This window comes from Astatotilapia calliptera, chromosome 19 (genome assembly GCF_964374335.1).
Source record: "Astatotilapia calliptera chromosome 19, fAstCal68.1, whole genome shotgun sequence".
Taxonomy (NCBI): Eukaryota; Metazoa; Chordata; class Actinopteri; order Cichliformes; family Cichlidae; genus Astatotilapia; species Astatotilapia calliptera.
This window is the reverse complement of record NC_137440.1, coordinates 19432866-19452326: the sequence shown is the minus strand read 5'-3', so window position 1 is coordinate 19452326 and position 19461 is coordinate 19432866. Positions and strand designations below refer to the sequence as shown.

Below are 19461 nucleotides of genomic sequence, written 5' to 3'. Positions count from 1 at the left end.
GGGCGTGTCAGAAGTGTTAGTAGTAATCTGTAAATATAAACTCTGTGCAAGCAAAGTTTTGCAAATAATGCATCCTTGAAGCATTTAGTACATTTTATCAAGGCAACATGCAGTTTGGATCAAAAATTATAGTCTGAAAACAGCCCAGCATTTTTTGCAGTTTCACTATTTTAACTTGGTACAGTTTCACAAAGTCTGTGTGGTTTCCTGTTGGGGTACTGTTATCTACCAGATCAGGATGAGGGTTTTTGTATGAGAGCATCACCATCTTTATAACTGTGTATTCGTGCTGCTCCAAAATATTCTCCACTGTCTTCCGGGTGTCGTGGGTTCAGGATATGGAGATAAACTGTTTTTCTCCCATCTCCACTCACCTGAAAGTTGCCTTCAAATGGCTTCTCAACATTTAGATTTGTAAAATAGACGTAGGCAATCAGCTTCAGAGAGGTGTCGCCTTGTGAGCGCTGATACCAGAGAATGGTATCGTAATTAGTGATGTTATGAGTGAAGGTCAGGTTCACTTGTCTGTTTGGTTCCACTAACAGTTGAGTTGGAGACTGAGACAGCTGTTTGTCTTTGCTGAGACAAGCTCCTGGAGAAGAAGAGACGGGGGGGAAAAGGAGAAAGACATGAATATTTACCTTTTTTTTTCTCTTTTTTTCTTCACATAAACTGATTTTGTAAGAGTTCGGTTTTACCTTTAATCCAGAACACGATTAGGACGGCAACGATGAAACTAGATGGCTTCATGTTGGATGTCAGCACACAAATAGTGTCTTCAGTGCTTTGAGAGTCAGAAGGAGAGACAGGAAGTGATGTAGTGAAATCAGAGTTGTTCATCAACAGCTTGTGGTTTTTTTGGGGGGGGTGGGGGTGTACTCAATGACAAATGGACTGGTTTTTAAAATAAAAAATGTTTTTTGAGCAGAAATCCTTGCTATTGGTGCTTAATTTAAGAATATAAAAATAATGCTGTTCCTCAAAGTCGGTCAGCTCAAAGTGTTGACACTGCGTTTCATGATGTCATCATTACTTCCCTCAAGTTAATTATTAACTGAAAAATTATAAATACCTTTTTTCTTTTAGTGAATAATCTGTAAGATTTCTTGTTATCCAGAAAGCCTCCTTGACAAATACTTCCTATAGCCGTGAGTCTTAGTGCTGCTGAATATGATGACTAATAGGTTCTTCTGTAACAGGAGACATGGGAAGAGGTTTTTGTTTAGAGCAGATGGGTGTTTGATGTACTGTGGTTGACTGGCAGCACAGAAATACGTTGCTGTATGTTCAGGTGCTTTTAGTTTGTTGATGAAAAGTGAGCCGTTCTTTTTATTCGAATTCAAATCCCCCTCTAATTTGAAATTTTCTCTAAACGGTTCCTCCGCGCTGTCATCTTTGAACTGTGTATATCCATATCCAACAAGTTTCAGAGCTGTCTCTCCGGGTAATCGCTGGTACCAAAGCATCACTCTGTAGTCACTTTTATCATGGGTGCAGATTAGCTGTACATCATCATTGACCTTTTTGATTACAGCAGACGGAGACTGACGGACCTCTATCCCCAGAGAGATGCCTGCTGTAAGCAGAGATAGAAAAATTAATGATTTTAAAATAAGCGAATGCAGTGTGTCACGTCACCATGAAGCAGTTACCTGTGAGGAAAAAGAAAAAAAGAAATCGAATCATAATGTAGAGATGTGGCGATAAAGTCATGAATGTGCTGAAGCGTTTAAATTAAAACAGTCTCTGCTGAAAGCACCATGTCACTGAGCTGATTGCCATTTCAGGAAGAAGCTAGTAAGATGTAGGCAGAAGGGGAGTGGCTTCAGCTGCAGATGAAGATATTTTAGTTTTTAATTCTTTTATTGTTTAGCTTGTTAAATATCAGAAAATATGGAAAATGCTCATTATCATTTTTTAGATGGTGTATCTTTGCAGTCCTGCAGGTTATACAGAATATATGCTCGTATTTTAATCATCCATATAAGACATGCTGCTTTAACAGATTTTTATTATATATTAAAAATAATTACCTTTTATTATGAGTAATTGGAAGAAATCAACAAAATAATATGTCAAGTAAAAACCAAAAGTACAAAACCAGGTGTCTGATGTCAGTTTGTTTCCATTCTGGTTTCAAACCACTGATGGTTCCAGATTATGGAGTTTTTGTAATGTTCACAGAGGATTTCTGTCATTGTGCTTTGCTTGCTGCGCAGTAGTAGACGGCACTGTCCCCTTGTTGTGCAGCGTTGGCTATCAGAGAGCTGTTCTTTGCTGTACTCCCAGTCAAATCTCCAGAAATAATGAAATTGCTTTTGTACTGATCTTCCATTGTGACTTGTTTGTGGTACAAATACCCGATGAGTTTCATGGCTGTTTCCCCGGGTGGACGCTGGTACCAGAGCATCACATAGTAGTCAGTTTTATCATGGATACAGAAAATCTGCACTTTTGAACTAACATTCGCGATGATATCAGAAGAAGACTGACGGACCTCAAGCCCGAGAAAAACCCCTAGACCAAAAAAGAAAAGAAGTTTTTGATAGCCAATAAATTAAAACAAATACAAAAATCTGTTATTTCCAGGCTTTAAAGAAATTGACATCTTTTAAAATTTTTACCTGGTAGGCAGCAGAAAATTAGAAAGCAGATCATTTTATCTTTAACAACATAAAGCTTTTAGACTTTCTAAGCATTTAGAAGCTTGATAACAGAGTTTAGTGGATTTAAATGACTAGAATTAGATCACACCAAGTGTTTATACTAAGAATTAACAGCCCAGCTGACATAACTGAGGTTTAAGAAGGAAAGGATGTGATGATGATACGTCATCGCTTTACAGTTGCTGGGAGGAGTTTTCTCTTCAACTGATGTTTCCCTGAAGATTTCTGTGTACTGGAATAGAACAACATTCTTGTTTACAGATTGAAAAACTGATTTAAATCCTATTTGACTGACTATAACAACCATAAATTGTCATTACTTAGGCTGTGCAGTCTTTAAGGATATCTGAATTAGAGTATTTCACGAGCACTGCATAGTAGTGTCTTACTGCATGAATATGTTTAGTGATGATGTCTTTGCAACTACTAGTGGCAGAAAAGGAAATGTGAACCTTTATAAGGCTTGGAGGAGTGTCTGCTCCTTGGTTTTGTAAACAGTATGTGCTTTAAAAACATCCAACATGGATCAAGTCAAACGACGACCACTACAGCAGGTGCATGGGAGCATGTCTTGTCAAAACCACCAATGATAAAAATTATGTGGAGTTTTTGTAAAGTTCAGAGGAGCTTTCTGTCATTGTGCTTTGCTTGCTGCACAGTAGTACACTGCACTGTGCTCTCGTCCTTTGACTTGGATAGTTAGTGAGCCATTCTTTGCAGAATCGCCCCCAAGATTTCCAGTGATACTGAAAAGATCTCTATATTGTTCTTCAAGTGTGACAGCTACATAGTTTAAAAACCCAATGAGTTTCATAGCCGTGTCTCCAGGCGACTGCTGGTACCAGAACATCATCCTGTAGTCAGTTTTATCATGAGTGCAGAAAATCTGAACTTTGTCACTAGCCTTTGCGACGATATCAGAGGAAGACTGACGAACCTCAATCCCCACACTAACACCTAGAACAAAGATAAAAGAGAATTTTAGCTTATGAAGGTTGATACATTTTAGAAAAACAAGCCAAAAAACTGAGTGCAAGTGTTTCCTTAAATACTTAAAGAAATTAGCACCTTTTCAAATTATTACCTGACAAGTAGCAGAAAATTAAAAGGGAGATCATCTTTTCTGTATTCAAAGCTTGACTTTAGATGTGTTTAGAAACTTTATATAAGATTTTAGTGGCTATGAGTTAATGAAATTGGACCACGCAATTGTTTATACTGAGAATCATCTGCCTATCTGACATGACTGAGGTTTAAGAAGGGAGGAGATGAAGAATCATCACTTTATTGCAGATGAAACTGCAGATTGCTGGGCGGAGCTTTCTGTCATGTTTGTGCTTTTCTGTGGTTTTTGTGTAAATGTGCCTTTTAGTTGTATTTAAAAATAGATTTAATTGTCGGCATTACTATTAACAGTGTTACAAAAAATCTAAATTGTGATTAATTATACAGTATTTCAGGAAGAGTGAATTAGAGTTTTACAAGTCTAAAGATGGATCTGTGTGTTTCCTACAGGTAAAAAGTAATCTTTCATATGGAGATGCTTTGTTTAAGTATGTGAAAGAGTGCTCTAATATGTGCTTCCTTCCTGGTTATGTAAACTGTACTTAAATTACATGCTTAGTTAAATGAAATAGTCAAGCTACAATACAACCACTAACGCAGGTGGTGGGAGCTTGTCTTATCAAAACAAGCAATGATCAAATATGTGAAGCTTTTGTAAAGCTCAAAAAACCTTTTTGTCATTGTGTGTTGCTGCACAGTGGCAGGAAGTGCTCGTGTCCTTTGACTTGAGCCATTCTTTGCAGCATCTCCACCCACAGTTCCAGTGATATTGAAATGATCTCTATGTTGTTCTGCAAATGTGACAGCTGGATAGTTTAATTACCCAGTGAGTTTTATAGCTGTCTCCCTGCAGCTGTTGGGATCAGAGCATCACCCTGTAGTCAGCTGGGATCTAACCAAGATGTGGGAGGAGTCTGTTCAGCTTAAAACCATCCACTTTGATGATTTCATGGTTCTGAGTTTTTGTATTAAAGAAAGGTGTTTTCTACTCAGTGTGCATAGCTTGCTGCACAGTAATACACTGCACTGTGCTCAGGCTTTAAGTCCACTATAAACATAGAAGCATTCTTTGGTTTACTTCCACTCAAGTCTCCTGTAATATTAAAATGTTTCTCAAATGATTTCTCGTGCTCTTTGTTGTTGTAGTTTAAATGTCCAATGCGTTTCAGAGCTTGGTCTCCAGGGGATTTTTGGTACCACTGCATGAATGTGTAGTCGGTCTTTCCATGGCTGCAGACCAGCTGGACTTCGTCTCCACGAGTTCTGAAAACTTCCACAGGTGTTTGGTGGACTTCAACACCCAGACAAAGACCTAGAAGGAGAGAAAATGAACAATAAACCTATAGATAGGTAACCTATAGAGAATATAAAGTGGGATTCTTAAATGGTGAATGTGATTACCAGTGAGCCAAAACAAACTAAATAATGTCATCATGATGAGCTTCTGTCTGAAAGCAGCACAGTAAGTGACTCTAACATTTTCCCCATGCACACTTTTATTGACACCCCCCTCTTTGAAGTAGCTACTGCATGTTTAGATATCAGTATTTCTTGAGCTCCATCGCCACCTACTGGAAGTACATAACAGTCAAGTCATTGAATCCCTCCAGAATATAAACAAATAAATATGAGAGGATATCTTGGAAAAAGTCAAACACCATGTTACTGGGGTAATGTTAAATCTTGTGCAGAGGACAGTGATTATCATGTTGCATGACTATATTCAAGAACAACTGTACGTTGAATCCTTGTAATCATATCTCAGTCCTGTTATCTGGAAAATGGGCCTTGATGCAGTGGACACTGAATAACCACTACGCTACAGATGTAGGGCCAATTTATTAAGGACTGAAAATAACAAAGATGGAAATTGAACCCCAAAACAGCTGGTGTACCAGAAGGTTATTTTTCAATACCTAAAGCCTAAAGAATGGTTCAGAAATTTCTCTGAATATTTTCAAAACCTGTAGAGATGCTTTGTGTCTAAACATTAAGTGTCACAGAAGCATTAGCATATTCTGTACCAAATTATGCAGAATTTGTAAATATGAATTACCATGGAATTCCCTGTACCGTGAACCCTATGCTGACAGAAAATTAGAAGACGGATCATTTTGTTGGTGTTGACAAAAATCAGATCTCTTGTTGCAGTTCCTAGGGGTAGTAAAGGGAATACAAACATTCATAAAGCTTTCAGGAGTAAGTCAGCGGTTAATCATGATGGTTATGTCAAATAAAGTTGCACATATTTGCTCATTTGTGCATCCTTGCTGCTTTTGCAAACTGCTTATTATATTAGTGCAATTTTGCATGAATGGATCAATCCACAAGAAAACCACTCAAGCAGGTGCTTGAGAACATCTCTTATCAAAACCACAATGATTAAAAAAAAAAAATCATCTGGAGTTTTTGTAAAGTTCAGAGGGACTTTGTGTCATTGTGCTTTACTTGCTGCACAATAGTACGTTGCACTGTGCTCTTGTCCTTTAGCTTTCTTGACTATCAGAGAACCGTTTTTTGCTGTACTCCCACTCAGATCGCCACCGATTTCAAAATTATCGTTATTTTCATCTTCAAATTTTGGAGTGTTGACGTTTAAAAACCCAATGAGTTTCATAGCTGTCTCTCCAGGTGACTGCTGGTACCAGAGCATCACCCTGTAGTCGGTCTTTTCATGGCTGCAGAAAATCTTCATTTTGGATCCAACGTCTGTGATGAACTCAGAGGGAAACTGACGGACCTCAAATCCCAGACAGGCACCTGGATAGAGAATGAAGAAAAGATTATTTTTAAATCACAACAAATGATATATATTTAATGAAATGATTTCCATGTTCAGAAGATAAATAGTAAACAAACATTACCTGTCAGGCAACAGAAAAAGAAAAAAATAATCATGTTGACCCTCCTTTGATAAAGTTTCTAAGAGTTTAAACATTTAAATTGCTGGGATTTGACATCAGATCATATGACTGATCCCACAGAGGTTTAAGAGGAAAGTGCTGTGAACACTATGCTTGCTTGGATCTTACCAAGATGTGGGAGGAGTGTCTTTCATTTTAAAAGGGTTTTTCTTTCTTCTTGTGTATAGTAGACTGCACTATGGTCAGGTGCCTTTAGCTCGACTACGAACGGAACACTGAGTAACTTTAGCATTCAACACTTTTATCGACACCCTCCTCTTTGAAGTAGCTACTGCATGTTTAGATATTAGTATTCATTGAGCTCCATCGCCACCTAGCGGAATGACATAAAGTCTTTTCTGATATCCTATTAAAATGTATGCTTGCTTCTATCAGAGGTTTTGGTTGCATTTTCTAGACTCTCTTAGCAGTTGATTTGAGCTGTTTTTCCTTTGTTTTTTTTTTTCTTGATTTTTTTTTTTTTTTTTTTTTTTTTTTTATACACACCAGCTGGATTTTAGTAGAATTTGTCAATGATTGAGGAACCTGTGGAAAATACCATCAGAATCCTTAAAGAATATAAAGCAAGGAAAGAAAAAAAGACCTGAATTGAAACCCAAAAATCTGTATAAGAATGTTATTTGTCAGCAAGTTTAAGACAGCCGAGCCTTTGGGCTGTGCAAGCCCACATAGTCCTTCTATTTTATATCTTCTTTTCTTATAGATCATTATCTCAGTTTTTTCACCTCTGGGAGCTCATAAAGGGATTTGGGAACTATTTTGAAACAGACTTCTGACCCTTAATGTTGATGGTTATGTCAAATAACGTTGTTTTTTTGGTGTTGCTTATTTGGGATTCCTTCTTAGTTGTATAAACAGTGTATTAGTAAATATGACTGGATTAAGCCACAAAACAACCACTCAAGCAGGTGTTAGAGAACTTGTCTCATCCAAACCACAAGGATAAAAAATATTGAGTTTTTGTAAAGTTCAGAGGGACTTTGTGTCATTGTGCTTTACTTGCTGCACAATAGTACGTTGCACTGTGCTCTTGTCCTTTAGCTTTCTTGACTATCAGAGAACCGTTTTTTGCTGTAATCGCACTCAGGTCGCCAGTGATTTCAAAATTATCGTTATTTTCATCTTCAAATTTTGGAGTGTTGACATTTAAAAACCCAATGAGTTTCATAGCTGTCTCTCCGGGTGGCTGCTGGTACCAAAGCATCACTGTGTAGTCGGTCTTTTCATGGTTGCAGAAAATCTGCACTTTGGATCCAACGTCTGTGATGAACTCAGAGGGAGACTGACGGACCTCGAATCCCAGACAGACACCTGGATAGAGAATAAAAAGATTATTTTTAAATCGCAACAGATGATACATTTAATGAAACCATTTCCGTTGTCAGAGGATTTTATTGTATGCAAATACGTTATTACCTGTCAGACACCAGAAAAAGAGAAAATGAATCATTATGTTGTTTCTTTGGCAAGAAACATTTATTTATGGATTTAAACTGCTGGGATTTGACATCAGATAACCTGACTGACCCCACAGAGGTTTATGAGGAAGTGAAGTGGGAGGAGCATGTTTGGCATTTTAATGTCAGCATGATGAGCTCCTGTCTGTGAACAAAACACCAGTTGACTCTTACTAACACCCCCTTCTTTTAGGCAACTATGCTTAGATGTCAGTATTTCTTGAACTCCAGCGCCACCTACTGGAGGACATAAAAGTCATCTCTAATATCAGATTAATTGTCAGGCAGTTTTTGTACAGCTTCTCCTACTTCTCACAGCACAGTGCATGCTGACAGCACAAAAATACACACCGCTGTCATTCTGCTGCAAGTTATTCACAGTAAGAGCTCCGTTCTCAATGGCTTCTTTAATGGCTGAATATTTGTTTTCAGGCGCCCCGCCATAGTCCGGGTTCCCACGAAATACTGTGTAGACAATGAGCCTCATGGTCTCTCCTGGTCTTTGAATGTACCAGTACATCTGAGTATAACGTATATCTTTGCTGTGGCTGCAGTTCATCTCTGCAGCTTTGTTGAGGAAACGCCAGCTGATTTCAGGGTATTGAATCACATCCTGGGAATGACCTGTGGAAAAAAACCAAAGTAATTCTGATCGTTCTTTGAGAAATGTTCTTCAGCCAATACATTTAAAAAATGAAAGCTTAGGAATCTATTGCACAGTTAATATGTCCATGTACCTTGCAGCCACAGAGATGAGACAAAAATCGTTATGAGCACTTGAGCAATCATAGGGATAATCTACAAGGAGATGCAGCTGGTGTTGTAAATATAAGACCTGCTGCTATTTATAATGGTAGAGGGAGGCTACAGGCATTACTTCAGTTACCTCACAGTAAGGACCTCCCATTCCAATATAGGATTAGATTATTGGTTAGAATATACAGTGGGGCAAAAAAGTATTTAGTCAGCCACCGATTGTGCAAGTTCCCCCACTTAAAATGATGACAGAGGTCAGTAATTTGCACCAGAGGTACACTTCAACTGTGAGAGACAGAATGTGAAAAAAAAATCCATGAATTCACATGGTAGGATTTGTAAAGAATTTATTCGTAAATTAGGGTGGAAAATAAGTATTTGGTCACCTCAAACAAGGAAAATCTCTGGCTCTCACAGACCTGTAACGTCTTCTGTAAGAAGCTTTTCTGTCCCCCACTCGATACCTGTATGAATGGCACCTGTTTGAACTCATCATTTGTATAAAAGACACCTGTCCACAGCCTCAAACAGTCAAACTCCAAACTCCGCCATGGCCAAGACCAAAGAGCTTTCGAAGGACACCAGGAAAAGTATTGTAGACCTGCACCAGACTGGGAAGAGTGAATCTACAATAGGCAAGCAGCTTGGTGTGAAAAAATCAACTGTGGGAGCAATCATCAGAAAATGGAAGACATACAAGACCACTGATAATCTCCCTCGATCTGGGGCTCCACGCAAGATCTCATCCCGTGGGGTCAAAATGATCATGAGAACGGTGAGCAAAGATCCCAGAACCACACGGGGGGACCTGGTGAATGACCTGCAGAGAGCTGGGACCAAAGTAACAAAGGTCACCATCAGTAACACACTACAACGGCAGGGAATCAAATCCCGCAGTGCCAGACGTGTTCCGCTGCTGAAGCCAGTGCATGTCCAGGCCCGTCTGAAGTTTGCCAGAGAGCACATGGATGATATAGCAGAGGATTGGGAGAATGTCATGTGGTCAGATGAAACCAAAGTAGAACTTTTTGGTATAAACTCAACTCGTCGTGTTTGGAGGAAGAAGAATACTGAGTTGCATCCCAAGAACACCATACCTACTGTGAAGCATGGGGGTGGAAACATCATGCTATGGGGCTGTTTTTCTGCCAAGGGGACAGGACGACTGATCCGTGTTAAGGACAGAATGAATGGGGCCATGTATCGTGAGATTTTGAGCCAAAACCTCCTTCCATCAGTGAGAACTTTGAAGATGAGACGAGGCTGGGTCTTCCAACATGACAATGATCCAAAACACACCGCCCGGGCAACAAAGGAGTGGCTCCGTAAGAAGCATTTGAAAGTCCTGGAGTGGCCTAGCCAGTCTCCAGACCTCAACCCCATAGAAAATCTGTGGCGGGAGTTGAAAGTCCGTGTTGCTCGGCGACAGCCCCAAAACATCACTGCTCTCGAGAAGATCTGCATGGAGGAATGGGCCAAAATACCAGCTACTGTGTGTGCAAACCTGGTAAAGACCTATAGTAAACGTTTGACCTCTGTTATTGCCAACAAAGGTTATGTTACAAAGTATTGAGTTGTATTTTTGTTATTGACCAAATACTTATTTTCCACCCTGATTTACGAATAAATTCTTTACAAATCCTACCATGTGGATTCATGGATTTTTTTTTTTCACATTCTGTCTCTCACAGTTGAAGTGTACCTCTGGTGCAAATTACTGACCTCTGTCATCATTTTAGGTGGGGGAACTTGCACAATCGGTGGCTGACTAAATACTTTTTTGCCCCACTGTAGGTGCAAACACATGTGAGCTCTAAAAACGATGAGATTGTTTTGTATTAAGGAGCTGTGATATGCAGCACTGTGGTAAATGGCAGCACAGAAGTACACTGCACTGATGTTCACAGTGAGATCTTTAATTGCTAATGTGCAGTTCTGGCCTTTATTTGCACTCCCATTTGTTTTCACATTGAGGGCAGGCTCTAGAATGAATTCTGAACTGCATCACAAACATACTGCTACCTTATGAAAGGGAAAGGGAAGGGTAAGTCCTCAAGACTGCAAAAAGAGGTCATTCATATTACTTTTACTACTGTATATGCATTTACCCTGAGAATGTGCTAATTTAAAATGTCCTTATTAGCAAATGTAATGTTTGGGACTAGTTATACATGACAGCTTTTAAAATAGACTTACATGTAGGAGGGGTATATTCAGTTTAAAACCATCCTCTTTGATCACTTTGAGATTTTGTATTAAGGGGAGGGGTTTTCAGTTCAGTGTGCATCACTAGCTGCACAGTAGTACACGGCACTGTGCTCAGGTGCCTTTAGATGGACCACTTTAGGTATGGTACGCTGTTAAGTTTTGTGATTACACACTGCATGATTGTGTAGTTAACTTTCCATGGACACAAACCAAGCTAGACTATGTCTTCAGGTTTTTGGAAAATCCAAGGAAAAACACTTACAAAGAGAGAAAAACTATAGATGATATGAAGTATTTTTTGAATCCAGTGCCACCTACTGGGAGGACATAAAAGTCAAGTCATTTCTAGTATTAGTTTAATGGTGAGTTTTTGTACAGCTTCTCCTACTTCTCACATCACTGTGGATGCTAACGGCACAAAACTACAGACCACTGTCATGTAGCTGTGAATGATTCACAGTGACAGCCCCACTTCCAACTATTTCTTTGCTGGCTCAGTTTTTGTTTTTAAAGAGTACATAGACAATGAGGGTCATGGTCTCCCCTTCTCAAACCACTTTGTTAGTTTTTGTTTTGTCAGGGGTCCCACCATAATCTGACTTCAGCCAAATTGTGTCGAGGATGAGGCTGGAAGGAGACCTGTAAGAAAGAGAAAAAAAAAAAAGGCTTTTCTTCACAGTAAGGACCTCCCATTCCAGTTATGGATTATAATCACAGGACCAATGTTGGTTAGAATGAAGGTGCAAGTGGTTGTGAGCTCTAAGAGATAAAGACTAAGAGTGAAGTGGTTTTTGTATTGAGGAGCAGTGATATATAGTACTGTGGTATCTAGCAGCACAGAAGTAAACTGCACTGCTGTTCAGGGTGAGATCTTTTAGTATTAATGTGCAGGTTTGGTGTGGATTTGCACTCCCTTTGATGTCGACCCTCCATCCAGGCTCTGGTGCTCCTTGGCTTACTACCATGTATCCCAGGAAATGAAGCTGTTTGCTTTTTGTTTGCTTGTACCAGAGGATCCGATCATAGCCAGCTATACTGTGTACACAGTTGATTTCAGCTGTTTGTTCTTGATTTTTATACATATTAGCTGGAGTCTGGAAGACTTGGTCACTGAGTGAGGAACCTGTGAAAAATATCAACAAAAACCCCACAACAATGTAAAACAAGCTGTATAAGAGTAAATCGTGAAAAACTGAAAAGTTAAGAGTGCATTACCTGACACGAGGATAATGTTAAAGGTTATGCAGAAGAAAGTGATCATCATGTTGCTTTGCATGATTAAGGAACAGTCCTCTTAAGTCTACTGTGCTCTCATAACTGTACATTCAGCTGTTGATCATTTCTGTCATTTCCTGGTAATCCCTCCCATCAGGAAAATGGGCAGCGATGCAGTGAATTTAGCAGCTACTGTATTGTAGACGTACTTACTAAAGGACTTAAAATAGCAAAGACCTGAGCTGAAAAGAAATTTGTAAGAGAATATTAAGTCAGAACCTTATGGAACACGTCTCTCCAACAAAAATATATTTTTAAAGAGTGTTCAGTGATGCATTTAATCCAGAATACAGAATGCCATTTCAAATTATTGAAAGAAGGCATCATTTTGTCCGTATTAACTGAATTGTTTTAGAAATTATTAGAAACTGATAATTAGTGGCTGTATGTGTAAGTAACTGGAATTTGATCATATCAAGTGGGAGGAGTTTTATCTTGGAGAAAGTGTAATATTTGTGTTCTGTGAGTGTTTCTGAGCCACTCGAGTAAAAGTGGCGCACTGAAAGATGTACTGGTTGTCTTTACTATATGTGGTGTTAAAAAAAAATCTAATTAATCTTTGGCTGAATAATATCTAGAATTTATGATTAGATACATTGCACAGCCTTTAAGATTTGTGAATTGTAGTATTTCACGTACTAAGGTCACTGCATAAAGAGGTCTTTGCAACTCTTAGTACCACAAAAGTCAAAGTAAACTTTGTCATCTCTGCTGTATCCAATGCAGCATACAGAGAGACGAGACGACGAGGCTCCGGTTACATCAGTGTAAAAACGAGCTAATAAATAGATAAAAGAAGGAGGGAGAAGAAAATAAATAAATATACGCTTAAGAGTTACAATTAGAATTTACAGTTTACAATTTATAATTTGGAGTGGTTTAAAGTGACCAGTGTAGCAGCTTGTAAACCCAGAGCAAAAAAGATTGTCCATAGAGCAGCAGTGGTTTACACACCAGAGGTAGTGGTGTGTAAAGTGCAAAAGAGTCAGTTAACAGATTGTGTGAGTGTGTGTGGTGAGGGAGGGCTGGTGATGAGTTCAAAAGGGACTGCAAGCGTTAATAGTAAAAAAAAAAAAAAAAAAAAAAAAGGTCAGGAAGAGCATGTGTGCTGTTTTGAGTCAAATAAAGCAAAGCTTCTCAAATTCGTTGCTATTTGCAGGTTTCTTCCTGTTAATGTAAGCAGTACTTACTCTAAATAACATGCATTCTTAAAAGATATTAGAAACAGGGGTATATCAGTACAGTTTTATACAAATCAATCGAACCACAAAACAACAGCTAATGCAGATGTTTGAGAATGAATGTGGAGTTTTTGTAGAGTTCAGAGGGACTTTTTGCCACTGTGCTTCTCTAGCTGCACAGTAGTACACTGCACTGTGCTCTTTTTGTGTCACTTTGACTATCAGAGAGCCATTTTTTGCTGTGTTTCGAAATGATCTTTATATTGGTCTTCATCAAATGTGACAACTTGGTACTGTAAAAACCCAATGAGTTTCATAGCTGTCTCTCCGGGTGGCTGCTGGTACCAGAGCATCACCCTGTAGTCAGTCTTTTCATGGCTGCAGAGAATCTCCACTTTGGATCCGACATCAGTGATGACCCCAGAGGGAAACTGACGAACCTCAATACCCAGACAGACACCTGAATAGAGAATGACAAAAGATTGCATTTAAATAAAAGGAGATTAGACATTTAAGGAAAGAAATTCCACTTTCTGAAGGGCTTATTGTGTGCAAACAAGGCATTATTACCTGTCAGGCACCAGAAGAAGAGATGATGAATCATGCTGACACTTTGCTGATAAAGATGTTTAAGATTTTTAGGGATTTAAATTACTACAATTTGATGTCAAACCCCCACTGATCTTTCTTAAAGTTTAAAAGTAAAGTGAAGTAAAACACTATACTGGCTGGGATCTAACCAAGAGGTGGGAGGAGTAGCTTCAGTTTAAAACATCCACTTTTATTAATGGTTCTGTTTTGTTTCAAGGGGAGGGGTTTTCCTTTCATTGTGCATAGCTAGCTGCACAGTACTATACTGCATTGTGCTCAGGTGCCTTTAGATCAACAATAAACTGAGATGCGTTCTTTTCTTTCTCTGCTCTCAAATCTCCAGTAATATTGAAGTGTTTCTCCAACAGTTCCTCATTGTCTTTGGACTATAGCAGCAATGTATTTCAGAGCTTGGTCTTCTGTAGCATGAGCATGATTTTCCATGGCTGCAGACCAGCTGGGTTTGTCTCATACTGTTCTGAAAAATTTCAGAGGTGCTTGGTGAACTTCAAAAGTTAAAATGAGAGAAAATTAATATTCTACAGTGATGACATGAAGTGGGACTCCTAAATGATGAATTTGATTACCAATAGACCAAAACAAACTGACGTCAGCATGATGAGCTCCTGTCTGAAGACAAAAAACTGAGTGTCTGTAACATTCTTTTTTTTTTTGGGGGGGGGGGAGACTTATAATGATAAATATTATAAGTTGCAGCCACAGAGATGAGACAACAAACATTATGAGCACAGCAATCATAGTGATAATCTACAAGGAGATGCAGCTGCTATTTATAGGTGGAGGTGTTGTGGAAGTTTTCCATTAAATAAAGCCTGCAGACGAGCGGTGAGCGGTAGCTAACATTCTTTAATCAAAACACAAAGAACAGAAAAACCAAGCTTGGTGGAGAGCCTGCATGATCGCGGGGCAGACGGTCAGCAGAGTCTCACCCGAGCCTAACATGGCTCTCAGTTAAATACCTTCTTCAGGAACAAAAGGCAGTACACAGCTGTTTCACACCTTAAGGTTCACACTCCCTTGCTACCTCCCAGAGTCCTCGAAGAGACAAAAGATTCTTCCTGTGGCGTTGTCTGCTCCCCCCCCCCAACTTCCTTACCAGACCCCCACCATCTGTACTGTGTGAGTGTGAGACATGTTAAAATCCAGTGGCACGAAGGCATTATAGGGCTTTGGAGTTGACGTCACACCGCAATGCATTATGGGAGCGCAGCGCCATTTTCGGGGTCTACGAATCAAACCAAACACACTGTGTTGGAACGATGACTACAAGAAAGATGCTTAAAAGCAGCTCAAAAGAGAATGAACTGTATAGAGACCGATTTCATTCAGAGGCGAAGCAGCGGTACTTGCAGAAAATAGCGTGCATTGGAAATGTGGACCCGTATGAAATAAGGCCGTGGAGTAGAAACCCTGAAGACCAACCGCTATTGACGTAGCCTGACATATTCTCGTACCTTGTTTGTGGAGTCAGCGCGTACAAGTCGTCATTCAAGCAAAGGTAAGTCAGCTCGAGTACTGCGAGTGAAATGCGTTTGATTTCCCTGCAAACATTCAGATTAGTGCAGCATAAATTCATTCATGAGGGGAAATGACAGTGAGAACATGTGGAGGCTGTTAGGTGGATAACATAATGAGTTCAGTGCACTGATGTGACACTGTCCTGAAGGATTGTTATTCTTTATGGTTAAAGAAATTGCACTAATTTATTAATGTTTATTATAAATAATCCTTATTATACATCTTGCTTCCATGTTTGTATCTTGTGTCACTAAAAATACAATTTATTTTAATTTTATATATTGATCAATGACCTGCAGAATCTCCTTATCATATTAAGTGATTCATAATTGTCACTTTATGCTTTCTCCATCTCTAAAGTGATGACATCCTTGCATTACATCCTTTAGGTTCATTTTCTGCAGGCAGGTTTCTGACAGAGAACAGGCAGATTTAGAATATAACATGCAGCGTTATATAGATGGATACATAAAAAAATGAAAAATTACATGTATGTGCTAACTTTCTAAACACTTTGTTACATTTATGATAAAGTAGATAAAACACATTTACGTCGGCCTTGGCTCATTAGTTCTTGTCTTTAAATGAACTTTGTCTGTGTGTGTTTCAGGTCCTGCACTCTCAAAGACTGAATGAACCAGCATTGCAGCCATGGGTCACTGTGAGCATCACAGGGAAGGTTGAAGCCGCCCACTGCACCTGTATGGCCGGAGTCGCAGAGACCTGCAGCCATGTCGCTGCTCTTCTGTTTAATGTAGAAGCAACAGTGTTGATCCGTGGCACAAGGACTGTTACAGATGAACCTGCATACTGGGTTTTGCTGGGTAATATGACCAAGATACAGCCAGAGGTTGGCCATAAGATAGACTTCTCCTCTTCAGCTGCCCAAAAAAAGGCTCTTGATCAAAACCTAAACAGACCATCTGTAGTGACAGGTAAAAGGAGGGGTCCTCAAAACAGAAAAATCCCACCTGCTACTGTGGAGGAGTTGTCACTGCTATTGGATACTTTGCTGGAACACAGTAAAGCTGTGGGTTGTGGGAATGACCCATAATGTTTTATCTAGGGGTCTAGATTTATGCCTGTAGTGCACTGTCATGTAAATAATTTGCATTTACTGAATATATACTCACTGAGTACCACTGTTCAAAAGTTGAATAAAGAAACAAACTAATTTTTGCCTCTTTTTTTTTTTATTGAAACCACCTTATAGAACATCACATCAGTTACAATGTAGAATCCATGTCATTTATAGTTTACAAATGACAAAATGTTTACACAAAATCATGAGTGTTTACATGACATCACCCACTACTAACATTATTTACTGTATCTTTTGAAAAAATACAGAAATTTTAACAGCACAATACTTAAGAATATTTAACAGGAGCAGGTTTCATTCTTCCCTGGTTTTATTATCACACTGTTCATCAAAACGGCAGCAAACCTTCACCATCTTATCCAGAAGGGTCCCCTCTTCACCCTCACATGGAAGAAGTAATCTGATTGGCATGGTGGTATGTTTGCAGCAGGTCCCTTGTGTAGCACTGGAACCCAGTCACGATGTTTCATCCATTTCATCGGCTGGTTTGCTGCAATAATGCCAAATATATATAGATCTGTATAGATAGAAGGTAGTTCTGCAAAATCACTCACTAGACCCCCAAAATGGCGGATCGGGCCAAAATCCTTTCCACGCCCACCCCCCGTGACATCACGCTCCAAAGCCCTATACAGTAAAATAATGTGATTAATACATAAATAAAAGAAATTCCTATACAGAGGCTACAGGTATTACTTCAGTTACTTCACAGTAAGGAATTATTAATGTGATGTAATGAGGACTTGAGCAATCATAGTGAGACTACAATGAGATATAGCACCTATTTCAAATTTTTAAGTCTGCTACTGTTTATAATGGTAGGTGAAAGTTAAAGGCTTTGCTTCACAGCAAGGATCTCCTATTCATGATTGTAATCACAAGATCAATGTTGGTTAGAATACAGGTGCAGGTGGTAAGTGATAAAAATTGGTAGTGAGGAGGTTTTTGTATTGTGGATCAGTGATATGTAGCACTGTGGAATCTAGCAGCACAGAAGTACACAGCACTGCTGTTCATGAAGAGATCTTTAATTATCAGTGTGCAGGTCTGGTGTTTATTTGCATTCCCACCAATTGTCACAGTCACTCCAGGCTCTACAGATGAGCTTGTTCCCAACATGTATCCCAGGAACTGCATTTGGCCGGTTTTTGTTTGCTTGTACCAGAGGATTTGATTATAGGTGTCTATACTGTGTGAACAGGTGATCTCAGCTGTTTCTTCTAGATTTTTATACATATCAGCTGGATTCTGGTGGACTTGGTCACTGAGTGATGAACCTGTGAAAAATATCAATGAAAACATCACAAAAAATGACAACAAGGAATATGAGAGTAAATGTTGGAAAATGGAAAAGTTAAAGTGCATTACCTGACACGAGGATGATGTTAAAGCTTATGCAGAAGAAAGTGATCATCATGTTGTGTTGCACGTCTACATTCATGAACATTATGTCTTCTGTACATTCAGTCTGCTGATCATTCACGTGTAATTTTTGGGTAAACCCTCCCATCAGGAAATCGGCAGTGATGCAGTGGATTCTGAAGAGCCACTGCACTACAGACATGCTGCCACCTTATGACAGGACTTCAAATGGCAAAGACCTAAACTGAACAGAGATGTGTAACAGAAATCATAATGTGGATGGTTATTTCCTCAGGACTGTGCAAGCTCCCTGTAGTGGTTCTAATCTGTGGTTATACACTTGTGACCATGTTAGAAGGTAAAGACTCTACAATAATAATAAGATCATGTCCCAGTGTAATAAAACTATCACATTGGTACAAACACCAAATCAAGTTTAAAGAGAACTAGCAACTATTTCTTCCGTTTGGCAACAAACAGCATTTTGATGCAGCACCACTTCAGGCAGATGTTCTGCAAAACACAGTCATTTTTCCTACTGGTTAACATGATGAACAAGTACACAGTCATAATTGTTTTAAAATTTCTCAGATTATTTTGAAATATAATTTTTTATATAATATAATGTTTGACATGCTACAGCTTTAATCAGCTTGTTAATTTTGCAGACAGTTTTTCTCATCATCAGTTCATTGATACATTTAATTCAAGAGAACAGAAATGATGATGGAAACAAGTTTAAAGGCTTCATGTTTGATGTCAAACATGTTCATTCATATCCAACATGAAGGTGGTCTGTGGGGGCGGAGGTGCAGCCTTATTATGTCCTCTTTCATTTGCACTGATATCGCTTTAGATTTTATACTGAATTGTGAGTTTGAAGCTACTAAATACAGTTTAACACTTTGACTAAACAGGCTGGCATGGCCATGAAACTACTTCTCAGTCAACTACTCAGTGAAGTATTGAAAATGGGAGACTGTTCAAAGCTGTAGTTCATAAACATTTAAAGCAGTGCTTGCGTTAAATCCATTTAATTAAAGTTGAAAGTCAGCACTTTGATCACATCTTTTTTGTGTGTGTTTAATTTAAAGTCCACTGTGGTGATTTACAGAGACAAAATTACAAAAATTGTGCGAAATAATTCTGAGTCTGTATATTCAAGCGACAACTGAATATTTTATTGTTTATTGTTTACTATTTAACTTTATCCATATTTTCTGTTCTGCTAATCTTCACTGTTTCACTGTTGGTCATGTCAAGATGCAAAGATTTGTTTCATTGTAAAACTAAAACTAGCAAACTTACCATCTGTTTTTCTAGTGATGAATTACT

At 38.8% G+C, this 19461-nt stretch overlaps 1 protein-coding gene and 1 gene segment (V, D, J or C); one reads left to right on the top strand and one right to left on the bottom strand.

Annotated features, from left to right (window-relative positions):
* ccdc177 (coiled-coil domain containing 177) overlaps window positions 1-19461 on the top strand; it is a 170051-nt gene that overhangs the window by 9427 nt on the left and 141163 nt on the right. The window lies entirely within an intron of this gene.
* LOC145422633 (immunoglobulin kappa variable 1-39-like) lies at window positions 3301-3784 on the bottom strand. The segment is given in 2 exon segments: window positions 3301-3623; window positions 3751-3784. Coding segments are annotated over 2 exon segments (357 nt in total).